The sequence below is a fragment of the Prosopis cineraria genome, unplaced genomic scaffold, assembly GCF_029017545.1.
Source record: "Prosopis cineraria cultivar Desert tree isolate PC_DT_omini unplaced genomic scaffold, ASM2901754v1 PC3, whole genome shotgun sequence".
In the NCBI taxonomy this organism is placed as follows: Eukaryota; Viridiplantae; Streptophyta; class Magnoliopsida; order Fabales; family Fabaceae; genus Prosopis; species Prosopis cineraria.
Window position 1 is genome coordinate 35,537,087 of NW_026555334.1, and position 26,194 is coordinate 35,563,280.

Genomic DNA, 26,194 nt, shown 5'->3' on the forward strand with positions numbered 1-26,194 from the left:
ATTTTAGACACTTGAATGTGAAAGTTAGTTTTTAAAATGATTTTCAAGCATCCAAATACTCAAAACTTAAAACACATATCATTAATCCATTTTAAAGCTTGAATCAAGTTTAATGGACTAAAATACACTTGAATGAGCATTTAAACATATAAAAACATACTAAACACAAAATTTGACCACTTAATGCCAACTTTACCAATTATGGCCAAAAAAACAAAATCACGTTCACACATCATTTGGCCTCTATTATCACATAATACATCACATATATGTTATCACCACATGTATACAATATTCCTTACACTTATATTAGTATTTTAGCCCATTACCATAGAAATCACCACATATTCACATCATATATAACGTTAGTCTAAAATACAAAATATCATAATATAATACAAGTGCAACCAATCAAAATGACATGCATTTCTAGTTGACAACTTATGTTATCATCCATTTAAATTTACAAATACAACTCAATATAAAATCAAGTATTACAAGTACAAGTGGAGCTAATATTTGCCCGATTCCTTCCCTTTCTCAAACTCAATAGTAGGACTTGTAAAACAATAACCATGAGGTGAGATAAAAATCTCAATAATAAGATAATCTACATTATCGATTAACATGTCAAATTATAAACAAGCTTTAAGATATACATAACAATCACATTATATATGATTCATCACAATAAAATGCATGATCGCTAATCATCCAGTCTTCCAATATTTTCGATCGAACCAATAGGCTATTTCACAAAACTAAATCACATGTACGGTCTCTAAGCTCACCATCCATGCCAAGGTGCCTTAAACCATTTTAGACTACAAGTTTTCCCTGTTACAAATAATAGAGATGTCGTTACTCTAACACCACATCCTATAATATTAAGAAGCATAGTCTCCAACTTCGCACCCTTCTGGATATTAAGGAGAGTAAGTCTCCAATACCGCATCTTTTTTTTAGGCACTAAGAAGAAATATAAGTTACACCTGCCGTCTTGAGGTGCCAGCAGTGTCATATAAACTTAATCTCCACTAACTCCACTAAGGTAACCTCCCACCCTCTAACATGCTATATTTTATTACATATCTCTACTTGACCATACATAAACCACTTTCTAAGTAAATATGACAAATCTTACCATTTACTTCAAAAATATGAAATTTTACAAATCAATACTATACTCATTTTCTAAAATAGTTAACTTTCATAATATATATATATATATACATAACAAATTATAGAAGAACAACTTGAAAATAACTTATATAAAGTAATAAATAATGTAAATTATTTAGTTATCTTAACCTTTTTGTTACTGAAAAGGTTACCCATGATATTAAATCTTCTCTTGTGTCAAAGCAAGTTCTCACACCATAATCTACAATGAGTTCTATATATTAATTTTTAATTAATACAAGCATTAGTAGCTACCAATATCATTCCAATTCTCGAACTTCTCACTCATATTCTTAACAAAGAGATTTGTCAAGATTATAATTTGTTCACACAATCCCCTCAAGCCTCCCTTTATCTCTATCACAATATAACACTTAGTATCTCAACTTATCATATCTCAAAAATCCATACTCAAGCTAGGGCTTGATTCAATTTACACCAAACAACAACTAAACTTCATATTACTACTTATCCAATGTTAAGAAACTTAAATCAAACATTTAGAATCACTTGAAGTCTTTAAAACATAGACTCATAACTTAGTTCATTCAAAGCAAATTTACTCACTCCACAATTCCAACGAAAATGGGATGTAAAGGTAGATGAGAAAGGTGGTAAACTTATTTAAGAGTTTGAAGGCCCAATTTAGTTTCAAAATCCTCCCGAATTAAAGCCCTAGCAATGCTCAAATCTTCCTCCATCGAATTTTATACTTTCCCCTACAAAAACTAACTTTTTCTGAAAATTTGTGTTTTATGCTTGTGCTATATCATGTGTCACAAGCTATAGCTCACAATGCAATGAGCAAAAGTCTCCTCCCAATGCAACCCGATTTGATCTTTCATCTTAATTGAATTTAGAGCCAATATGACCAAAGAAGCTAATTAGCAATCCAAAAATATAATTAAATTAATTATTCAATCTTTTTTAACTAATTTATTTTTTAATTAACAATTTATTCCATATTTAAAGTTTTTGAATGTTACAGAGTGTCTATGAAAAGAAAAGTGTCAGATTTAGAAGTTTAGTATTACTTGCTCTTCTAATCCTGATTAGTTGATTCCTCTATGCCAATTTTCACGGCCAAGATGATGTAGAAATTTATATTCTGCGGTTGTCACTCATGAATTAGAGCATATTGAACTAAACAGCAAGCATGCAAGTCTCAACTTGCAGAACCCTTAGAGTTAACTTGCTCATTCTTACTACGTTTCTCATAAACAAGTTACTTTTCACCTTCATATTCACATTTCTATATTTTTTACCATTTAATCAATACCTCAGATCCTTGTGTTGTGTCCGAGAATCTGATCATATTGAAACTTGCTTCTTTTCCTCTTCCCTCTGCTTTCTTGTTGACATGGCTCTAGATATAAACTAAGTCTTTCTTATGATCTAATCAGTTTCTCTTCACGCAGGTAACGTGGAGAAGTGTAATGGGAACTGATTCCAACCAGAAGAACATTGCAGTGATTGTGCGACTTGTTTATTTCTTCAAAATGGCAGAGAAAGGAGGCAGGGGAAGTTTTGAAAGATGCACTGGCAAAGGTTCTTGTGCAGTATCACCCTCTTGCAGGGAGGCTCAACGTCAGTTCAGAGGGTAAACTCATGGTGGATTGTACACTGTTCAATGGAAGAGATCAGTGAGATTATAAAGATCTTTGGCAGATCTTTGGCAACCTAGCTTGCTTATAACATTACTGGTGTGAAACACGTACTTCAGACGAGTCTTTTGGTTATACCTGGGTTGTATTTCATTTGGACTTCCAAAACTCGAGAATTTCATGCAAATGTCTGTCTTTAGAATGCGCATGGGCTCCACTGTAGACACTCGTCAGTTCTTTGTACAGGGCAAGACAAGTGATAGACTTTGAGTTAAAAAATCTATTACCAAAACAAAGGAATGTCCAGTTTGAAAGCAATACTCCACATCGATCTATTTTTCTAGGTGGAAATAATAAATATACAATATCATAATAAAAATATCCCCCAGCATCTTGACTTGAACTGAACTATGCTGGACTTCGAAGATGAAGTTGCTGATTTACAGAATTAGTGCCTGTTTTGAGTGTAATTCAGTTTAAAGTGTATGTTTACACAAGCCATTTTCTCTCTATTCGTGCAACATGCAATAGAAAATTCGTTACGCTAGCGACAATAGAAAATGGTGTTATCTCCTCTGGTATTTTAGACTGTTAAGATCAGAATGATCCACAAAAACTGCTCACAAATTTTGAGATGAACTTTTGCAAACAAACGCGCACACATTCGTGCGTATAAACATTACGTTCTAACGTTTAAAGTTTCAACAATAGACTAATGCTTCAAGAATATTACATGAGATATTAATTGAGCCATAAACAAGTTGCCAGAAATACTCTAGTCAAAAGCATGAGAAAAAGTTGCTGTCGATTGCATGACAATTATTTAGCAGGAAATTGTTATTCATTCAAATTACGGATTGCCACCACTTATGATTCTAATGAGCCAAGGGTTGTCTAGCTGATGTTAATCTAGTCACCTGTGGATCCACTGCCGGAAAAATTTAATGGCAGCCTTCTCCGTGGATCTGATAAAAGGATGCCCAGAGACAATAAGTGATCTAAACCAGCAACTTTCCTCACACTGCCTTCTGAGTTGCTCTGTAAAACTAGTTCAGTAATGGCAAGTCCTATCAATCTGAATTGGGGATGGGCAAAGAACAAACTTGAATGTTGGGGGGTGAAATGTTACAAAACCATAGTGTAATTTATCTTACTCATATTACAATTAAAGTTATGGGCGTTTCAAATATTATGTGGTCTCCTTCAATAGTGTGTCATAAAATATTTGGTCCCCGTCAACTGTCAACTTGCAGTTGGATAGCAATGTAATTGGTTGTAACAAAAAATACAGCTTATTGGTGTCTGATAGAATCACGAGGAAAGACAACAATAGAACAATTTCTTTCTCTTTTCTGTAACTGCAACCCCCTCGAAAAACATAAGCACTTTGTCGAACAAGTTGCTTGTTCTTTACAGTTTCATGAGACAGACAGACAGACACACAGACAGACAGAGAGATTCTATATACATCTGATGCATTTAAACAAGGACCTAAACCAACTTTTCTTCTTTGATTTGCACACAAACTCCAGAGCCAAGCAAGTAAGTAAGAAAACAGAAGAGAAGAAAAGAGAAGTATATGCCCTTATGATGGGCTAATTAAAAGAGAGACCAGCATATATATGGGTTTTAGGTTTCTTGGAAAGGGTACACAAGTCACCTAGTATGCTAGTACTCTGGCTACTTGTGCAAGCTCTTCCGTAGTTTCAATTACCGCACAAGGTGATGTCCCTTCTAGTTGGTCTGAAATTCAAAGCATTTAGACTGTATATGCAGAGATTGGCTCTTCTTGCTTTGATTGCTATCTCATCAGAAGTGGTTCTGTATCCAGGAACATTGCATGCAGAGGATGAGCTGCCTATTAAACTTGCCTTGCAGGAAGACACTAGTTCAGAATCTTCAGCGCATCTCACTCCATCCACTGATGGTATTTCCAGCTTGTACATCCCATACTTATTTGTTGTTCTGTTCACTGAAACTGATATCTGTTCTTCAGTTTTCGCTGATAGTGCCTTAAAAACGCAATCTATTCTGACTTCGGCACCTGCAGATAAAGAACGAAAAATGAGTTCATAACATCCATCTATTTGTCTTTCAGCAACTTACAAAGCTCAAATCTAAACCTAGAGATTATATTACCAGGCAAGAAGTAGCTGTGTCTGGAGAAGCTGTTGTTGGAGCACGTATCACAATAAACAAAGCCCATGACAGTGATTTCGGGGTTGGGATGCACCAGCTTCCCTGGCAATTTGGGTTTTGGTCTTGCTGGCTCAATTTCTGAAAACTGTGTAAACAAAGATAAAAGAAGAAAGAGAATTACAGGATTCATGACGGCTGAGGCTTGGAAATAAGAGGCAAGCTTCCGAACGAACTATTTATGAGTGGCTGCGAAAGCTAGCGTAGGTTTCAGAGCATTAGCGCAGTAAGAGATTAGTTTGGTGTGTGGATGATGAGGGGAAATTTTTAGTGGAGAAGCAACCTCTAGCAAAAAGTTGGAAATAGTGGATCTTTTTTCACCAAAAACAAAGACATGTGAATGTTATTTGGCAAGACATGGAGCTATTGAGTAGGAGAGAGAAGAGAAGAGAATAGATAGAATAAGTAGATATACTCTTTGTGGGTGAGAGGCAAACGGCTTCGTTTGAGAGATTGAGGGATATGGGGCAGCTGATTATATAGAAATCCCAGCTGGAGTACCCCGAAATAAAGCCTACACCAAGAAATGTGAATGTGATTTTAATTAGAGTAATGATTACATATTTGCGCAACATACTTTCATTAAGTCACAAAGTAACTAGTACTAGTCAATATTCATTGAGCTCGTCTCTCATCCGTGCTTCTGCCGCTGCATTGAAGAGAAGCATGAAACTGGTGAGAGCATTCATGTCATTCACATGTGCCTCAGAGCAGAGCCATTGCCATTGCATACAGTCTCTGAATTGAAGCATTAATAGACAAATTTACTCAACCTCAATGCCCAAGATTGCTCTCTTAAAGCGAACCAATAATCCCACTATTGAGCGTAAGTATTGGGCGTAACAATGACATTATTGATATATCTTCAGAAGGCTCTTCTGAAGCCTCTCTACATTATATTCCTAAACGCTATCAACTTGCGTCGTCGGGTCACCATCTTTCTCATCACCATCAGCTACTTTGTGTGAGCCAATTGCAATAAATGACACAACCAAATGTCCAAATGACTACCGTTTTGACTATGGGATTAATCCCGGGCCTGGCCACCACTATTCAATAATACTACTTTGATTGCGTTGCATGTGTGAGTCCAAAAACTATTAGGATTACAAAGTTGATTCTTTTACATTTAGAAACACAAATACGGGCTCTAAAGTAAGGAAGCAGTGCGGGACTCAATAGCAGGTATGTCAATCCAGAAAAGCCCAAAAGGGGGCATTATCGAACATGGACAATGTTGGAAAGTTTCGTTCTTTTGTGGGTGGTTCATTTTACAGGACCGTTATTGAAGATGAACACGCCCCACTATAAATTGTCTCACCAACTTCTACACATCAGTGCATCTGCTATACATTGGTTTAACAGCTAGGAGCTAGTATTGTAGGAGGAGACAGCTATAAATAAAATGACCTGCACTTTCTTACTTTTTTTCTTCCGCTATGATCCAAACTATTATAAGTTTTTCAAGTCAATGAAGTTAGGTTAAAAGTTTTAAGCTTTTGTAGACGAAAAGATTCATACCAAGAATTTCAGGTTTAATTAGCAATAATTGGATTTGAATACTAAAAAGCCGTGATTGTGAAGAAAAAGGCTTTGGTTTGAGATAGGGACAGATTAAATGGATGAGGGCACGCATGGTTGGTATGATTATACAGTTATGACTGATGTGCAGAAGAAGAGTCCTATCTGCAACAGAACTGCAACGAAACTAACAAGTAACAACCCATAGGGTTTCACGGCGTTTATTTTTTGCGACATAGATCCCACTCTAGAGCCTGTATTTTTGTTATTAAATGTAAAAAAATAATGACTGCGTATTTTTTGTGACAGAGATCCCACAAAGAATATTTAGAGCAGTCATAATGACTGTCACCTCTGGTAAAAAAATAATGACCGTCACCAGCTTGAAGATTATTGAAGGCCATAAATATCAGCGGTTAAAGAAAGTCCAATTTTCCAAACTTCAAAAAAATGGGTTAATATACAAAATTTGACACTCAATTTTTGTTACTTTAAATTTTGCCACCAACATCATTATTATTGCTAGCTTGTGTCTTTTTTTTTTTTTTTAATGCAAACTCCTATTTTTAAATATAAGTAAATGCTGACAACTTTTGGTTCAAGTGTGACATGGACTCCCTCCCGTGATGCAAGGGTCCCGAGTTCAATTCCCTTGTGGCTCAAAAAGGAGAATTAAAATTTGTGAGTGGGGATATGAAGGTGATGATGTATGTAGGGTATACGTGTTCTTGTGGCGAAGGGTCGGATAGGGTAATAAAAATACTAAATTTTAACTCAATCACACAATGTAAGAAAGTTACTCAATCCTAATAATTATATCCGAAATTAAAAATTTTAAATTCAAATATTATTTTGATTGATCATTCATCTTTTTGGTAATTTAATAATATATTATCATTTAATAAACGGCAATTAAGGAAAGATGTCATTAGCACATGCATTCTGAGATTTGTTGTTTTACTTACTAAAAGAAAGAAAGAAAACATATGGAGTTTTGTTTATATTTAAAAACATGCGATGTATTTTAAAAAAATATTTTTAGTTACTCTATATGGCAGCTGTTCGTACATTTTTTAAATATTTTTTTAAACCATCTAAAAGAGATTTTTCACGGTGAATATCTTTTCTTATTTTTGCGTTTTTAAGAGGATCGGATTTGAACTGTTTCATGCAATTCATCAGAAGAGATGTGCACGTAGTTATGACTTATGAGCAATGATATGCACTGAATCTAACTTCCAATCTTCATCTTCTATGGCTAGATAGTTAAAGAATAGAGGAGTAAAGAGATCAGAGTTAGACAATGAAAAATTAATGCATGAGGGGAAAAGGTTTAAATAAGAGATCCACAAAAGCGGTGGTTGATATGGTATTTCATCATTAATTATGAACAAATGCATGACAAAACACATCATTAATTAATACGATTATCTCTACAACAAAGAGAGAGATGAGAACAGAAAGGGGGTGGGGATCAAAACAGAGATCAAAAGAATAAATTAAAGCAAGAAGAAGCACATGACCTAGGGATCCAAGCAAGTGAGCAGATGGTCATGTACATGCTTCTTCATATCATCAATTATTAAAAACTGATGAAGCTGCAGGCATCTTTTGAATTATATAATTTCAGTTCATTGGCACTTGATCCAAAGTGTGTTTTTGTGTGTGTGTGTGTTATGGTGCCATTTTAAACGTGATCAATTTTTATTAAACAAAGCGAGTTACGTCTAATTTGCGTGCGATTGTCGAATTACTATGTATAAATTAATTAGATTATTAAGATCGTCATGGTCATCATTTTACATATAAGTTGCGGGTTCATTCTTATTGACTGTCGTTAGATTAAATATGGTGTAACATGGTCGGTATATGATATGATAATATAATGATCATGTGGGGCGCGCTCTTTCCTATAAGCAGCCGACAATTTCACGGTTTTATAGTTGCAAGCTCGCTGTCTTGCTGTAATCATTTTATTCTGGTCCTCTGGAGTTGCCAAAAGAATAACGAGGCCGCTTTGAAGTTGCAGGAACAACAATATGAAATAGTAATTACGCACATGATCTCGGAGTGATTGGAAATGATCAATTATTGCTATTACATTATTTTTCTTTGTCGTCCACGAGCATCCACGGATCAAAGGTGTTGTAGATGATCAGTGTGATACACCAGACAAACCCTCATAATTATCATTTCATTTCCTTTATTTATTAATTTAGCGGATACTAATTACTGATCATTTATAGCGGTGCTTTATGCTTACAGGAACCCTGCTGCTGCTTCGTAGACGGCTTCCAAGATAGATAATGCCCAGCTGAAGCAAAAATCAACAAGGTCATGTTATCTAATAATAATTAAGAAATGGTGTGGTTAAGGATTAATTAGGTGAGATATAATTAATTAATTAAGGTGGCACCTGGTAGAGCGAGAATATGGAGGAAGCAAATGAGCGGATAGAGAAGATGGAGACGGAGATGGAGAAGGAGCTGCAACAGGAGGAGCGGTAAATGTGACAGTATCACAATCGAAGAGTGAAACGGCGTCGTCTTTCACGCACAGACGAATCTCAGCCAGAGCAGTACCAGCAGCACTAGTGGTGACGCCTAGCGTTGGAACGTAGCCCGTAGCTTCATGTACGGCGTTAAGCACGTCCAAGTTCCGATATGCATCACCATTTGGTCTCACCCCTAATAAATTAACATCGTCCAATTTTCTGGTCAGATTTGGATATAATATATATGCATGTGTACGTGTGTGTGTGTGTGAGAGAGGGAGATCTAGTGTTGTCGTGCATGCAATTAAATGCAACTTTCATTACTGTATTGAATTGAATTATACCTCTCTTTTCCAGAGCCTGCGAGATTTTGTCTGTGTACTTTTTGGCAAGATCGATGCTTCTCTGGAAGTACTGGAGGGCTGTGAACTTGTTAGCAGATCAGGTTCCATGCTTTTTCCACTCGTATTTCCAAAAGCTCTTTCTCTTTTCAAAGTCTTCTGCATTCTTTAGATCAGGCCAGTATGTGAGCAGTTCGTAGTCATTCTTCAACTGTTCAAGCTACATACACCATGCAAATCAACAGCAAATCATTAATAAAGTGAACACGAACAGGCGCACGCACACCTATACAATTAATTTGAAAAAAAAAAGATAATGATTACGATATCATCCGTGAGCTGCTCGGTGGTTGTGCAGTATTGTGGATATTTTTTTGGAGTGAACTGAGGCCAGAGTCCATGGATGGTGAAATATTGCTTGGGCAAGGAGGGATTGCAAGTTTTCGAGAGGAAAAATTGGCTAGGCCAGGTCAAAGCCAGCACACGAAATAATTAAAGCCTGGTTGAGTTTGTGCTCGCCATGCCCGTGGCTCCGAGTCTGTGTCTCCCCGACCCGACACAAATGCTACACATATCACAACCAGAAACACCAAATGCTTCGATTTCATGATGGTGTTGCTATAGTTCGTGATAATTAATCGTGGACTCTTCTCCATATGAGACTCGACTAAGAAAGTTGATAAGCTTTTATAATACTTTGGGATGAACTTTTTCGATGTTCCGTTGACGCCCACGCATGTGGCGAGAGAATTAAAATATTGTGATCCAGTCGTGAAGGCCTCTCCCGTGATGATTTTTTTCTATTAAAAAAAGGTTAAGCCATGTTGAGATGGGGAAAAGGCTGGATGATATATGAATAAATGAGTAAATTATGCGCGAAAGCTAATAAAACATGTGAAGAAACTTTGAAAGAATTAAAAATTACAGAAAAAGTACTGGTGTATATGTGGCTTTATTATTCATATGATTTGGCAATTGGCGTCACTTTGTGGCCCTCTGATCTAACGGTGAAGATTAAGCTCAACTTCCGTGTCTGTGTTGCATCATTAACTAATGTGAGGCCTTGTTATAAGATGGAGACAAACTAGGAGTGCTTTAAGTTGTTTATTTGTTAAAATTACAAGCTGGATTTTTTAGGATGCGATCTGAATTAATCTATGCTCACCATTTGATGTTTTGTTTTCATACTTAAAAACAAAAACTAAAGGGCGAACACCCAACCCATGCATCAAATAGAGCATTGTTATATGTTGATTTCTTTTTAGGACGGATTCTTACGTGCAGTAGTTGGACGTATTATAAACATTTATATTATTAATCATGATCGAATATATAAATCACTTCCTTAAAAAAATTACCACCATCATTTTTATAAGTTATTTTATGAACAAAGATCGGTCATTGATTTTTTTTTTTAATTTTATCTTTTCACTTCTACTCATGAGTATAGTACTGTTACATATAAGGGATAAATTTTTATAAATCAAATTTGAATTCAATAATTGTACTTAATACAAGCATTAAGTATTTGCATCATCTAAACTATTGAAATACATATCAGTATTCTAAATTATTCTTCATTTAAAATTAATGAATGAGTAAGTTTATTTGAATCGTTTACATAAATTTTAAGGGTTCAAATGGTATCTAGTCACCGAATCCAAATTCAACTACAAATCATGCCTTCAATAGGAGTAAACTAAAAATCTCTTTATTTTTCAGATAACATTAATAATTCAACTATATCTTCTTGATTATGGTGAGATTATTAAAATTAAAATTAACTTATGCATACTCTATATATAAGACCAGAAGGAGCGTCGTAGATCCAGCAGATACTGTGGGTCAAAAGCTGTGTGCCTAGTGCATTTAAAAAAATTGCTCAATCCAAAAAAAAAAATGTCATACGATCTGCTGACACTTTAAAAATACCGAAGAGTGCATTTTTAGCATCTCTTCATTTTTTTTTTTTTACTAACAGGTTAATAATTAACTTCTTTTCAGCCAGTAACTTAATAAAATATATGGTAGCCTCATGTCATATATTTTGTTTGCATCTCATATATTTATTAGAGTTTGATATTTAAGCCAATATTTTTTTTATTGCCTGCAAAAATCTTTCTATTGGAAGCAATTCCATTTGAGACATAGTCATGTACTAAATGTAAATATCTCTCTTAATAAAAATTTAAACTTTGATTTGGCATATTATAAAAAATTAAACCTTTCTGCTAGACCCTGTTGGCATATATTAAATTAATACTAACTTAAACCTTGATGTTCATGCATCTAATTCTCCACAGTCCGCATGGTTAGGAAAAAATTAGCATAGACATTGGACATGTTTCGTGTGTCAATTTAATTATTAATAAATATTTCTAAATTGAGTTATTTCTAATATGTTCTTTGAATAATTTGTATAAAAATACTCATGGAGCAAGTTTTAAATTGCTTAATTTAACTTATAATATTAGAAGAGAACTTGTCCAAATTTTTCTCCATTCCGTGGCTATTTTACAAACACTCCTTCGTGTTGAACTTGGACTGCTTAAAGTTTTTTATTTAGGTTAAGATCTGAATTAAATACAAGTAGGTATCTAATAATTTTTTTAAAAAATAAATTATAAATATTGATTAAAATAATTATAAATTCAATAATTTCATTTGTAAATATGAAATCTAAATTCTAAATGTAAATCTCAATTGCAATTATTCCCTTTTATTATCATACTCTAAATCAATATTGGCAACTAATTTTTCATAAAATTTTATTGAAAATATTATGAAAAATGACAGTAAAATTTATTTAAATTATATAAATGATATATTAGTCCTATGAAATATATATAACTTCTCTAGAGTCTTGTGGGATATTTTTGTCATTAGGAAATGATAAGAAATGACACTTTTGCCCTTTATTCAAATTAAAAAAAATTCACAACTTTTCATTTATAACTTTTATTCATATATTAATAACTTTGTTTCTAAATTCGTAACAATTTATTCGCTATTCGTAAGTTCTGTTCTGCAGGTCCTGATATACATTAGGTGTTGAAAATTTATAACTTTTTATTTACAACTTTTGTTCCTGTATTAACAACTTTTATTTATAAGTTTATAATTATTCAACAGTCATTTGTAACTCAGCATTTGCAGGTCCTAATATACATTAGGTGTTGAAAATTCATAACTTTTCATTTATACTTTTTGTTCCTATATTAATAACTTTTGTTTGTAAATTCGTAACAATTCAATAATCATTCACACTCCGCACATCCAGGTCTTAATATACATCAGGTATTAAAAATTCACAACTTTTCATTCATAATTTTTGTTCCTATATTAATAGCTTTTGTTTCTAAATTTACAACGATTCAATAGTCAATAGTAACTCTACATATGCAAGTCCTGATATACAATAAATGTTGAAAATTCACAACTTTTCATTCACAATTTTGTGTTCCTATATTAATAACTTTTGTTCCTAGACTCGCAATAACACACAATGCAACAAGGAATTATAATTTATCAGTATCCTCTATAAATTGACTAAATCAATAAAAATGAAGTGCCACTCTAATTCAAGAAATAACAACTTTCATTAATTTAAATGACAATAAAATCTTAAAAAGTGGTAACTATCTAAGGCTTTTATTATCAGTTATATGATCTACAACTTATATCAAAATACCATATAACCCTTTTGACAAAAATATATGAAGGGTTGAATTTTCTAGTGTTATCCCTTCCCTTATCATTTTATCCTCATACTCCCCCATCATATTATATTTTATCTTCAACATTTTTTACAAAATGTCCCCCTATGTGGAAATAACGAAATAGTTTCTTTCCAAAACTAAAGCAAAAGAAGTCATTTCTCATGCCAACATGAAACAATGAAATAGTCATTCATCAATATATCTATTTTTCAAATATTATAATCACATATATGTTATGTTTTATCCAACAACAACTATTCTTCTTATATTCACAACTTTATATTGGTCATTTGTAACTTTAGTTTATGCATTTACAACACAATTGAAAATGATATATCATTTATTGTTTATCATTGAGTAAGCATCCATATCCATATATAGTAGAGAAAATGAAGATCTCAATCATTTACGCACATTAACCCATATCAACTTCAACTATCACATATGAGAGGAAAAATTTTAAGGAGGAGAGGAAATTTACCCACATACAGCACATCTAATAGAGGAAGAATGATTGTTTACATATACCCATAGACAACGGCTTAATAAAACAAATCACCCATGTACAGAAACTCAAAAAGAAATAAGACGGACAAGAAGGAGAAGGAGAAAGAGAAGGAGAAGGAGATGGACCAAAAGAAGATCACAAAGAAGAGAGAAAAGGAGAACAAGAAGACAAAGTAGAGGCAAGAACGCACAGGAATGACTCTGCATTGAGGCTTGAGATTTTTGTTTTATTTAAGGGCAATTTGATCATTTCCTTTAATTTCCTAATAATAGAAAAATCTCATGAGACTTCAAGAAAATTATACCATTTCTTAGGACTAATATGTCATTTACATAATTTAAATAAATTTTTCTATCATTTTTCCAAAATATTAGCTGTCATTAATTTTCTACTATGAGACCTTGCTATCATTATCCTTAAAATGATCCTTGAAGGTTAGTTTGGGCTAAGTCCTGGAAGGTATACCAACTCCTCGACTAGTATGGTAGCTAGAATTGAGGGTTGTTTGCTATTGTGTATTGGAGAAAATCTTTCCTAACATGCAACATTCAAGTTTATTTTTTCTTTTTATATAAAGATAAATTCACTACTTTCTTTGATTTTATTAATATAATCATTGGACAAAGAAAAATTAGCGTAGACATATTTTGTTTATCAATAGAAAGAGAGAAGATTTTGAAAGAAAAGCATTTTAGAGAGCAATTTGGAAGAGGAGAGTAAGTGAGAGGGGTTTTGTGATGGTGGATGCGGAGAGATAGATGGGGATCGATGGGGTAGTCATGAGAGGGATAAAGAGCATTACCACAACCAGCGTCATTTATTTTTCAGTCGATCGGAGACTCAAAAGAAGGATGTGGAGACTTAAAACGAGATTATTGTCAAGAAAAAAGCTATCCTACTGTCGTATAAAAACAAGTTACTTGCTGTAAGAGGAGCAAGATTCTTGGTTAAGCTTGATGAGGATGAAGACATGGTACAGGGATGGAAAAAATATTTCCCCAAGATGAACAAAAATAGTGACTAAGGAGACAGATGATGAAGGGAGCGATGAAAGATTGAAAGTAAGAAGTGGCCTAGCCTATCTTTTATTGAGGATGAATATACCTCTTGGTGTAAACCATGGATGAATTCATTGATCGTGAAACTGTTAGGGGAAAATGCTCCAAAACATATTATTCATGAATCGCATTCAAGGGGAGATTAAGGTAATTCTATTGAGTGATAGATATTTTACAATTTCATTCACAAATAACGACGACTAAGATTATGCATATCAAGAAGGTGCATAGATGATAGATGATCATTACTTATTAGTGTAACGTTGGTGACCAAATTTCAATCCATGAAAAGCAGATACTCAAAAGAAAATTACAGCATGGGTATGGTTGGTTGATTTGCCTTTGAAATTTTATAATGTGGAATCTCTACAAAGGATAGGTAATATGATTGGAAAAATGATAAAGGTAGATTGGTCTACATCCACATGTGATAAAGGAGGGTTCGTTAGGATTTACGTCAAGGTTGATAGAAGCCGTTACTGCCATTTTTTGATGCTTTTAGTGAAGACCGACTGATTGCCTATGAAGGTCTTCATATGATATGTTTCTCATGTGGCATGTATAGACATGCCTGTGAGAATTGTCCACTAAGGTCTTTTACGATAGCTTTGAGTGGTAATGAGGAAGATGGTATGGATGAAGAGATCGTAAACACAAATAAGGGAAAGATGGTGGTAAAGAATACTTTGACAAAGTCGAGGATGGTAGTTAGTAGTAGAAGACAAGATGGAGGAAGTGAGAGAGGACCAGGGATGATTGTGCGTCGTGATTTTCAAAACTAAAATCATGATATAGATCGAAATGGATTGGGGGATAGGGGTCGGAAAAAAATCTGCAAAATAATTTCAACGGGAGTCATCCTTAAAGTCAATGAGGCAGAATGAATGGAGAAGATAGAAATAAAGGGACATGTGTAATGGATAATAATAAGGCTAAAAAAGCGAATAAATCTAGGATAAATGACGGAAGTATGAGACATTTTAGGAAGGATACGGGGAATGAAAAATTAAAGTGGGTCCTAATTAGAGCTAAAAGGAAACTGCCATCTAAAAATTGTTTACATGGGAAGGAAAATAAAATGCCAACTGGAGAAAGAAGCCAAAAGTCCATGAACTTGGGCTTATGTCCAAAGCCCACCACAAATAATAGGTCCATGATCTTACAAGATAGGCCATCTACTTTTACCTTCATAGATAGTTTTGGAGATAATGGACTGGACATAGGATTTAATGCTATGGAGTTGGACAAGGCGAAAGAAAAACAAGTGGAAAAGGCTGAGCTACATAGACTAAATTCAAATGAAGACATGTACGCGAAGTCTAACAACAACATTACCATTGTGAAGCAACATGTAGATGCACAAATCACAAATACAAGTATGATCGTCTCAAGGATTCTGGTAAGGAGGGATGAGACCCACAACATGAATCATATGTCTCTATGATAATACAAATCTAAAATTTTAGAGGAACAGGGAGTACTAGATTTTCATCCCTGATCTATGAAATGAAATAGCATTATTGTCTAGATTTTCTTGCCATTCTTGAGACTCAGTGTGACAAAGAAAATGCAAAGAAAAGGGTGGACTCTTTTAGTTCTAGTATAAAGTTTTAGTTGATGTTGAGGGTTATGATAGGGGAATTTGGTACATGTAGAATGTAGGAAGTAAGAAGATTACTTTTCTTGAAAGAATACTCAATTTATTCATTTACTAATAGAAGATCAAATAAAAGGGACTTGGTATTTTATAGATGTGTATGCAAGTCCAAATCCATCTTTAAGACGTAATCTATGGGTGGAGTTATGTCGTATCAAGGATGGCATTCAAAGGCCATGGGTTCTTAGTGGAGATTTTAATGCTACTTTGTTTAGCATTGAAAGGAAGTCAAACACTTGTTGTAGAACCACACAAGACAAAGATTTTATCTCTTGGGTTGACTCTTCTAATTTACATGATATGCAATTTAGTGGTCCACCTTATACCTGGAAACATGGAAGATTTGAGGCTAGATTAGATCAATATTTATGTAATTATCAGTGGACTCAAACCTTTCTAAATGCTAGTGTGCTACATGCTATAAATCAAATCATTGTCTTATTTTGTTAAAGTTGGGGTATACCAATTTTGCTTCTAGACATAATCGGCCATTTTGCTTTATTACATTGTGGGTGTTGCATGATGACTTTAATGACTTTATAAGTAAAGAGTAGAATGATTCTAGTGATTAGAACTTGAATATTGCTAAGTTTGCCACTACCTACTCTAAATGGAACCAAACAACTTTTGGAAATACTAGAATTAGAAAAAAGAAGATTATAAGGAGATTAAAAGGGATTGATAGAGCTATGGAGAAGGGAGAAGATGCCTCTTACTTTGAACAACTACAGCTATCCTTATGGAAAGAACTCAAAGAGGTACTTCTGCAAGATTCTTTACTGCGGGCACAAAAAGCAAGGGTGGAGTGGAATGTGAATGGCAATTGAAATACGAAGCTTTTTCATGCAGTACGAATAAGAGAAGAAAGGCAAATAGAATTGATGCTATTTGTGATGCAAATGGCACATGGATGTTTTAACCCCAAGGAGATAATGAAGTCTACTACTACTTATTTTGATACTTTATTTAAGAAGGATGTTTAGTAGCGAGATTGGCTTAATTGTAATGTTACGTTTCCTTTGGTGGATGAAACCCTTCTCCATAGTTGTGGAAGGATGGTCACTGAAGAAGAGATTAAAGAAGTTCTGTTTCAAATAGGACCTTTGAAATCACCTGGTCCAGATAGGTTCAATGCCTTATTCCATCAGAATCAATGGAAAACAGTTAAACAGTTAGTTGTAAGGCTTGTAAAGGAAGTGTTTACTAATCCACAAAAGTGCATGAGCTTAATAGTATGCTGATTGTTCTTATTTTGAAGAAGGAGTTACCAAAATCTTACAAAGATCTTTGATCGATTAGCCTTTATAATGTTGTCTATAAGATTATGACAAAAGTTATTGCAAATAGGTTGAAGTTGATTCTACCCTTTATGATCTCTCCAAATTAATGTAGTTTTGTCCCTGGAAGGCATAATACTGATAATATCATTGTGGCATAAGAGGTTATTCATTTCATGAGGAATATGACTATAAAGAAGGATTTTTGGCTAAAAAAATTGATCTAGAGAAGGCGTATGATAGAGTTAACTGGGGATTTCTTACTAGATGCTTAAAGGAGCTAAATCTCCCATCCCAACTTATTGACTTAATCTCTAGATGTGTTTCTACATCGAGTGTGCAACTATTATGGAATGGGAAAAAAGCTAATAAATTTTATTCTTCAAGAGATGTCCGCCAAAGAGATCCAATATCTCCTTATTTGTTTGTTATCTGTATGGAAAAATTGGCTCATTTAATTCAGTTGCAGATTGATAAGGAGCAATAGAGACCAATCCGACTTATGAAGACTGGTCTGCCTATTTCTCATCTTTTCTTTGCAGATGATATTATTCTCTTTACGGAGGCTAACATTCAACATGTAGAAATTATCAACAGATGTCTTAATGATTTTTTCCTAAGCTCAGGTCTGAAGGTAAATGCTTCTAAAACCAGAGTCTTTTTCTCCAAGAATGTTAATCACACTAGATGTTCTAAACTAAGCTCTTGGGATTTACTCAAACCTGTGACTTGAGAAAATATCTTGGGGTTCCTCTCCAGCATCAGAGGGTCAAAAAAAAAACTTTTTAAGAAGTTGTGGATAAGGTGAAGAAAAGGTTGGACAATTGGAAGACTAATTCTATATCTCTAGTTGGTCACAGTACACTTGTTTCTTCGGTCACTAATGCAATCCCTAGTTATGTTATGCGAACTTCTATATATGACCTGTGAGTACTTGTGAAGAGCTAGATAAATGTAACAGGAGTTTTATTTGGGGTAGCAATCAAGATCACTGTAGAATTCATCTTGTGGCTTGGGAGGCTATTTGTAGCCCTAAAAGCAAAGGTGGATTAGGCATTAGGCAAGCCCAATTACAGAACAAGTCTCTTGTTATGAAGTTAGGATGGAACTTGATGAAGCATCGTGATGACTTTTAGGTGAAAGAGGTCCAAAATAAGTATAATTGTGGTAATGATTTAATTCCACGAATTGATATGAAGAAGCCTGGATCGAACCTACGGAGGTGATGAATGGGCACGATGATGTATGGTGGAAGTGGAATAAGAATGGTCTGTTCTCAACTAAATTTGCCTATGCACATTGTCAATCGGATGTTAACCAGCAGGATCCCGTTTCGAATAGAATATGGAAGCTGAAAATTCCTTAAAGGTGCAAGACGTTTCTCTGGCTGGCTTTGCGTGGGAGCATATTAACAAATGCTGCTCGTCATAAACGAGGTATAAGTGAGACAGATACATGTCCATATTGCCAAATTATGACTAAAGATATCCTTCATGTGGTTTGGGATTGTCCTATAACAAGACAGTTGTGGCAGTTGTTGGTCCCTGGAAGTAAATGGCAAAATCTTTTTAATGTTAATCTTAGAGACTGGATTTGGTGGAACACTTCTACACATGCGAACATTGAGGTAGAGGACTGGAGTGAAATGTTTGCTGTAATTTGTTAGTGGGCATGGAAAGACGCAATCTGCATACTTTTGAGAAGAGCTGGGTAAGCAATGAAACTGTTGTTGCTAGTACACGGGCGATGATTCAAGGCATGAAGTTGGCTCAAATGCGTCTTGGTAAGTGTCAGAAAGTTTATGATAAGGTCATCAGGAAACAGGGATAGAAGCCACCGGACTCGGGTTGGGTTAAATGTAATTTAGATGGAGCATTCTCTCACTTCAACTCAAGAAGTGCCTGTGGTGGACTCATTAGGAATTCGCAAGGACAATTCATGATTGGATTTACTTGTAGAATGATGGAAGGTGATAGTCTATTTGTTGAGATTTGGACTTGCACTCATAGGTTAAAGATTGCATGGGATGCAGGATTTTGGATGGTAGAACTTGAAATGGGCTCGCCTGAAGTTCTAGAATTGATCAGTTCAGAGGGAGGTGTTGAACATGAGGATTATGGAGTGATCATGGAAGTGAAGGTGTTAATCTAGAGAGATTGGGAAGTTCATGTAAAGAAGATTGACAAGAACAACGCTGCCGACGGTCTCGCTAAACTTGGACCGAATATTATGCTTGGACTCAGTATTTTCACTGGCATCCCGGAGTCTCTGCATGATGAGCTGGCGAAGGATTTACTCTACTTGTCTGATTGTATAGGATAGCAAGCCTAGGTTTTGTCTTTTCATCAAAAAAAAAAAAGTCTCTCTTTCTTTTTTTTTTTTTTGTGGGGACAAACTTCTATTATGTTTTCTTTTTAAACTATTTCTCTGATATTTTTTTAACTTTGTAAATTATTTTTTAATACACTTATCAGATCTAATTCTAGTGCACAATGTTGGTGCATGATCAAACCTAATTAAAAATAACTCCACCAACATAATTTTCCCTACGTTCTAACATGAAATAATCTTGTTCGTCTACAACAAGAAGTTTATTTTTTTTCCTTCATTTTATTCTGTGTACTAAATGAATCCTAACTGATGTGTGATGATCTTTCAAATTATTTTTTTTAAAATTACAGAAAATCATTAAAAATAAAATCAGATGATTAACAAATTATTATATTTAAAATTTAAAATATTTATTATACGTTATTCTATAGATTAAGTGACAGGATAAAAATAGATTTAATTAGATAGTGAACTTTGTATGAACTCAAGTTTTTTAAAACAAAAAAATTACTAAATGTAAATACTAAATGTCTAAATTGTATAGGAGGGGGGCCAGACAGATTCAGTTTTAATTCAATCTACGAAGTTTCAAGCTTGACTTACCAAGCCTTCTAATTTTTTGTTTGGTTTGAAGGAAATGAAGCTAAAACTTTTTTTTGGTTAATTTTTATTTTTATTTTCTTTTACATCTTTTTTTATGAAATTTAATAACCTTACTTATCTTTTAAAATCAAATACATTAAAACTTACCTTATAATCTCCTCCGCTTCATTCCTTAAGCGAGTACAATCACATCCAAACCTCTTAATTTAACCAAGGAAATGAACCAAATTAAAACACATTTTCAATTGAGGAGAACTAATACCATGTTCCACCAGCTTGGTTCATTCACGTTGGTAATTGAAAAAAAAAAAAAGCTCGGCTCACTCTCAGGCCCAGGACAAAAGGTGAAGACTTTAAATGGCAAATTATCACTCTCTTCTTCTTTTTCTTTTCCTTCTTTTTTTTTTTAATGGTGTCAAGGATTACCTTAACCAAAAAGATGGCAAATAGTTGCCCATCTCTTGTCTGGCTCTGGGTCAAGAATTATTAACCTCGTTCGTCGAGGAAGACGGATGATACAGTCTATTATCATTGGTAAAAATAAAAACAATAATAGTAATAATGTCAGGAGATCAAGGTACGCTAAAACTATGGATATTCTCCACATTTATGGCAGCTGGTCAAGAGAGGAGAGGAAAAGGAGGGGGGAAGAGCATCTCCCATATTTTATGTAAACTAAAATTAAGATTGCCTCTTCAAAGATGCATCAAACACGAATTTTATAAAACAGAAGGAAAATCAAGACAAACAAGCATTGTTATACAGGAATGCCCTCCAACGTACATCTAAGAATGAGGGTTGGGACTATACTACATATTATTGTCTTTCCAGCCACGCATTTCCATGAACTTGCCTGAGAGATCCCAGCAATCACAACTTTAAGGCAATCTCAGCAGATTAACTCTGGACGACCATGTATTCTCACTAATCAGTAATCACATTATCGAACATGAACATATGTGTTTTTTAGGAGGCTCATCAACCTTTTTCTCTGTCCAAATCAACAAAAGAAAATTTTGGCATGCCATCAGAAATCACAGTATCTTTTTAGTTCACATTTGATCATTGTCTAAACAAAAGACATCCTGTAATTTACATTTCTATCATCATACAATCTAACTTCTCTCCATTTTTGGAGATTTAATTCCCTGCACTTTAACAAAAAGCATCAAAATTATCATTTAAAAGGCGGTCATTTACTCATTAGCATATGTAGGTATCTGCACTCCTTGGCATAGGTTGCATCAACAACAAAGATATAAAGCAAGCGTATACGCATTGGCTTCTGGAATAAACTTGTCAATCATCAATAGAACGTATTTGCACGAATTACTGAAATTTACCTGTTTTTGCTTTTGCATAAGATGGCTGGATCACGACATGCATGGTGATAACTCCTCTTGGTAGATCACCAAAAGGAACTTTACATTGGCCAACTGTCTTGTTGTTTTCCAAAATTTTCCCAGCATTTATTAATTTGATGTCATTTGCTGCCTTTGGTGCAAATTTCTTATCTGTCGACAGAATGGCAGGAACAATTTCATAGCTAGAAAACAAAAAGGGAATTTACAAGCATAATCGCCAAAAGCAAAATCTCTAGATGGAAACTGTATCAGATAAAGAACGATACAAATACCATATCAAATCAAATCACCCATCAATGCAAGAGTGATAATCCAGCTAAGCAATCATTATACAGTGTAGAACATCTACATCTATTAACTGGATACTGATGCTGGATTAATAAAACTTGAATTTTCCTTGTCGGCAAAACAACACTAAAAAGGGGCGTTGTGTTTTAAGGAACTTTCAAAATTTAAACAGGATTTTCCTCGTCATGCTGTAAAGAGGACAATCATTGACTTATGATTCTAAAAAATGAATCCCAGATACATGTGCTTGCCTACGTCGCACACACATGTATGTGCATGTGCGTGCATGTACACACTGCACGCGCAGATAAGTAAAATATTTCCCCAGTTCAAGGTTATTTCCAGCATCATAATATTGTGATTGCAAAATATAACGGGTCCAGAATTTGAAATTACAGGGAATGTAATTATACCAAAAAAAATTCAAAACTTCAGATGGGACAAAACCATCAACCAATTTCATCAGACAACAATAACAACAACAACAAACCTTATCCCATTAGATGGGGTCGGCTACATAGATTATATGATGTCATTGTACTCTATCATTTATTAACCAATTTCATCAGACAAAGGAAACAATTATATATCAGAAATCTAACATTACCCATCTGATTCCAGATACATATCTTGCTAGAATTATACTCGTCTCATACACCAACATAACCAGAAAGTTAGCATAGGTGACAATATAAAGACTATTTTCTGTCAATAAGGAGCAAATTCATAATCGGCTATTGCCTTCTCTATAATGAAAAACCAAAGTAATGGCATTAAAATAGCACATCCATGTGAGATGTGACTGCTGTCATGACCAATTTACAGAACATCAGTTCACCCAAAGCACTGGCCCTTTCCATCCAGCAATCCGTTCATAAACATGAGGAGCATGCACAAGACCTCACCCCATGGCAGAACCCCACGTGTTGATTCCAGTGAACTCAAAATTTCTCCTTGTTTTTGTCTTGCCAATTCCTAGTGTGCTTTATGAGGAAGTGGACAACTGAGGGGGCCGGGAAGATAAAGTGTCCAGTTCTCTGTAACTTCTGGGATTAAATTAACCAAGCTGAAAAAGAAAATGTATCTTGTTTATCCGTCCCCCCCCCCTCTCTCTATTTCTCTGCTTGATAAAATATTAACAGTCTCAATCATTATAGTTAAGGCGTTTGAACTGAATTATAGATGTTAAGATGCTAACTCAACTCTCCAGGTAAATACTCTGCCTTTTCTTACTATCAAAAGATGAACGTGAAGCCAAATACCTTGCGAAGTTGTGTCATTCTATGCCAAATGAGTTAAACTTTTTTGATTTGCCGCCAAATAGGTAGTTCCTCTTGGGTGGTTCGTAGGTTGGTTTTGTGTTTTTTCTTCCTCATTTTTCAGGGCTTGTTTGTATCTTGGTTACATTCTTTTGAATGAAGCTTTTCGCACTTATTCAAGGGGAAAAAAAAGATGAACATGAATGAATTCACATATCACAAGCGTCCATGTGAATACAAATGCACCCACATACGTGAGCTAATATTGTACGTTTTTTAAGCATTTGGTCTCTTGGATTAAATATGAATGAATGGAAACCAGAAGAACAGTATTTTCAAATTAGAAATTTATTTGAGCAGTGCATTAGAATCTTCTGCCACTCCAAAAAGTCTGCATTTTAAATGTGGAGTTTCTATTTTGAGGTTAGCATGGAGAAAGTTTAACATGGTAAATTCACCTACTTCCCTATTTTGGAATTGCCTAGGCAGCGGGCAACTGCTTGAACTTACCCATGAAACATAATTAAAGATATAGGTTGGGCCATCAAGAGCCTATCAGCATTATATCTTTTCTGTACAGAACGAGATGTTGCATTTGACATAAAATTAAGACATATTATGAGACCGTTAATTACAAATATAAAAATTAGGAACATAATGGCAGCGTCCTCAAGAAGATAGTGACATACAAAAGCTATCGTGAAGAGACCTTCTAGGGCTTCTAAAAGCTGGTCATAGTTTGGGCGGGGGGGGAGCAGGGTCTAACCAGATCATGCATCCGTCTTATATAGCTTTGGTTTCCTTTCATATGCATCTGGCTAGAACTAAATAGTCAGGTTCAGAGGTACGACTATGTAACAATCTTAAATAGCGATGGACAATTTTGCTTATCTGATTCCCGCAATCCAAATTCACATGTCCATTGTGACTGATGAAGTATATGAGAAACCACTAAACTGAGGTTTGTGAAGACCCATAGAGCCATTTGAAATCAATTAACACATGTTAATGGATGATCGAAAAATGAAAAACTTGCATGGGAGAGCCTTTCCAAACAGGGGTACTAAATAGCTTAATTGGAACAATTCAGCATTCATTAGTATTAAAGATTTTGCAAATAGAATATCTAATGAGGACACGCTGTGACCTAATTTAGTCGATCATACATAGAAAGCAGCAAAAAAAAAATCGTCCAACCAATTTCCCGCGTTCAACTAAAGAATTCATAGGTTCCTCAAAATGGATTCAAGCAACTAGCAGAACATCACACCAAAAGGTTTTCAAAATTAATTCCGTGCATATTGATCGCAGGGAATGTCAAGAAACGGATGGAACATGGATTACTTAGTTGTACAATCAGAAACTAGGGTAGATATATAAATACGACAAAACCTTAGAATTAAATCCTCAAAAAGCTGGACCACGCTTCATTTAAGCCAGAGAACGAAGTTTTTGCCTCAGCCAGCATGCCAAAGCTATCATTAAGGACGACCGTAGATAAAATTCGGGAGTCAAAGCAATAGCACTCGAAGGGAAAAGAATGTAGAAATAGAATCGAAACAAAAATCATGTCAAGCTCCTAACCTTTTGGCCATTCCGAAACAATTCTCTCCTTAAGCATGGCTACAGTAGATGCCGGCGAATAGCGGAAGGGCCCGATATCCGATCCATCGTAAAGACGGAACTTCAGCTCCACTATGTCTTCCTCCGGCATCTGAAACCTTCCACCGATTTAATTCCTGAACAATAAGGCACCACAAAAGTTCCACCAAGAATCCCAGCTTTCAATCTGCCACAACAATCTGTACAGAGCTGCCATCATTTTAAAGAAGACAAGTCAGTACCGACGTGTAATTGCAGGAACGGAGAAATTTTTTATATTGAAATCAGAATTATAGAGAACTCAACAATCGAAGGACAACTAAGTGGCTCTGCTCAGTTTAGTCCAGTATTCATTTTCCGAAGCCAATTGAGCGCAAGGCCTTTAATTTGCTGAGCTACCAAACAAACTGATTCACGAAATGTAGCACTTCGCTTTCCATAATTATAATTATTTAAAAAAAAAAAAGGAGACAGCTCCAAGTTCCAAACCGTTCGAAATTGATGCAGCGCCAACTATACTGAAGTGATCCTAAACCAAAATATGAAAATAGGGGGAGAAAACGAAAGGAAAAGCGATGATACCTTAAATAAGATAGAGGAATGAAGGGAAGTAGAGGTTTTAATTAAGGGAGAGATGGTGACTCATGAGAGAGACCTCAAAGATTCGAAGAAGAGGAGATTTTCGGGCTTGAGAGGGAGGAAGGAAAACCCTAGACCCGAACTCCCCCGCTTTCCTTTGATTCTGTGTTTTGCTTGTTCGGTTTCAAATAAATGTTAGTATTATTTCCGTCAGAGACCACAACCTCCGTACCTTTTTTGACCGCAATCCCCTTACCGTGCTCGTCCAGCCCTATGATTGTAAGAAGGATCGTTTTTGTTGTTGTAAATTTAATTAATTGCATTGAATAGTATCTACATAAATCCATATCAATTATGGTCAGTATCCATATTAATTAATGGCATTAATACCAGTTTAATATTTTTTATTTTTATTTATAAATTACTTTTAATATATTTTTACAAAATAAAAAAATTAAACTTTATTAATTCTATTTCAAAAATTAATAAATTTTTACATATACTCTTTTTTATTTTTATTATAAGACATTTTTAATCGTTTCACACATATTAAAAATTAATTTTCTTTCTTAATCATAAAAAAGTGAGATGCATTTTTATTTTTATTCTTA

At 34.6% G+C, this 26,194-nt stretch overlaps 2 protein-coding genes and 1 long non-coding RNA gene across 5 annotated transcripts; all 3 read right to left on the reverse strand.

Annotated features, from left to right (window-relative positions):
• Positions 1-4,116: 4,116 nt before the first annotated feature.
• Positions 4,117-5,394, reverse strand: LOC129306475 (major pollen allergen Ole e 1-like). The gene is made up of 2 exons (XM_054947088.1): positions 4,926-5,394; positions 4,117-4,830 (listed from the first exon to the last, which is right to left on the reverse strand). The coding sequence occupies exons 1-2, from the start codon at positions 5,113-5,115 to the stop codon at positions 4,493-4,495; spliced, it is 528 nt and encodes a 175-aa protein (XP_054803063.1). The 5' UTR covers positions 5,116-5,394; the 3' UTR covers positions 4,117-4,492.
• A 2,540-nt stretch (positions 5,395-7,934) lies between these two features.
• LOC129304458 (uncharacterized) lies at positions 7,935-9,973 on the reverse strand. Of its 2 annotated transcripts, none has more exons than XR_008591692.1 (4): positions 9,663-9,973; positions 9,342-9,558; positions 8,920-9,190; positions 7,935-8,817 (listed from the first exon to the last, which is right to left on the reverse strand). It is a non-coding gene; the product is annotated as an uncharacterized LOC129304458 (long non-coding RNA). The 2 variants fall into 2 exon arrangements; XR_008591693.1 differs by having other exon boundaries at positions 9,322-9,558.
• Positions 9,974-21,120: 11,147 nt separating this feature from the next.
• Positions 21,121-25,760, reverse strand: LOC129307055 (membrane-anchored ubiquitin-fold protein 4-like). 2 transcript variants are annotated; one of them, XM_054947914.1, is made up of 4 exons: positions 25,587-25,760; positions 24,987-25,214; positions 21,835-22,005; positions 21,121-21,482 (listed from the first exon to the last, which is right to left on the reverse strand). In XM_054947914.1, exons 2-4 carry the CDS (start codon positions 25,114-25,116, stop codon positions 21,427-21,429), a joined length of 357 nt encoding a protein of 118 aa, XP_054803889.1. In that variant the 5' UTR covers positions 25,117-25,214; positions 25,587-25,760; the 3' UTR covers positions 21,121-21,426. The 2 variants fall into 2 exon arrangements, with proteins under 2 accessions (XP_054803889.1, XP_054803890.1); XM_054947915.1 differs by lacking the exon at positions 25,587-25,760 and adding an exon at positions 25,311-25,439.
• Positions 25,761-26,194: the final 434 nt, after the last annotated feature.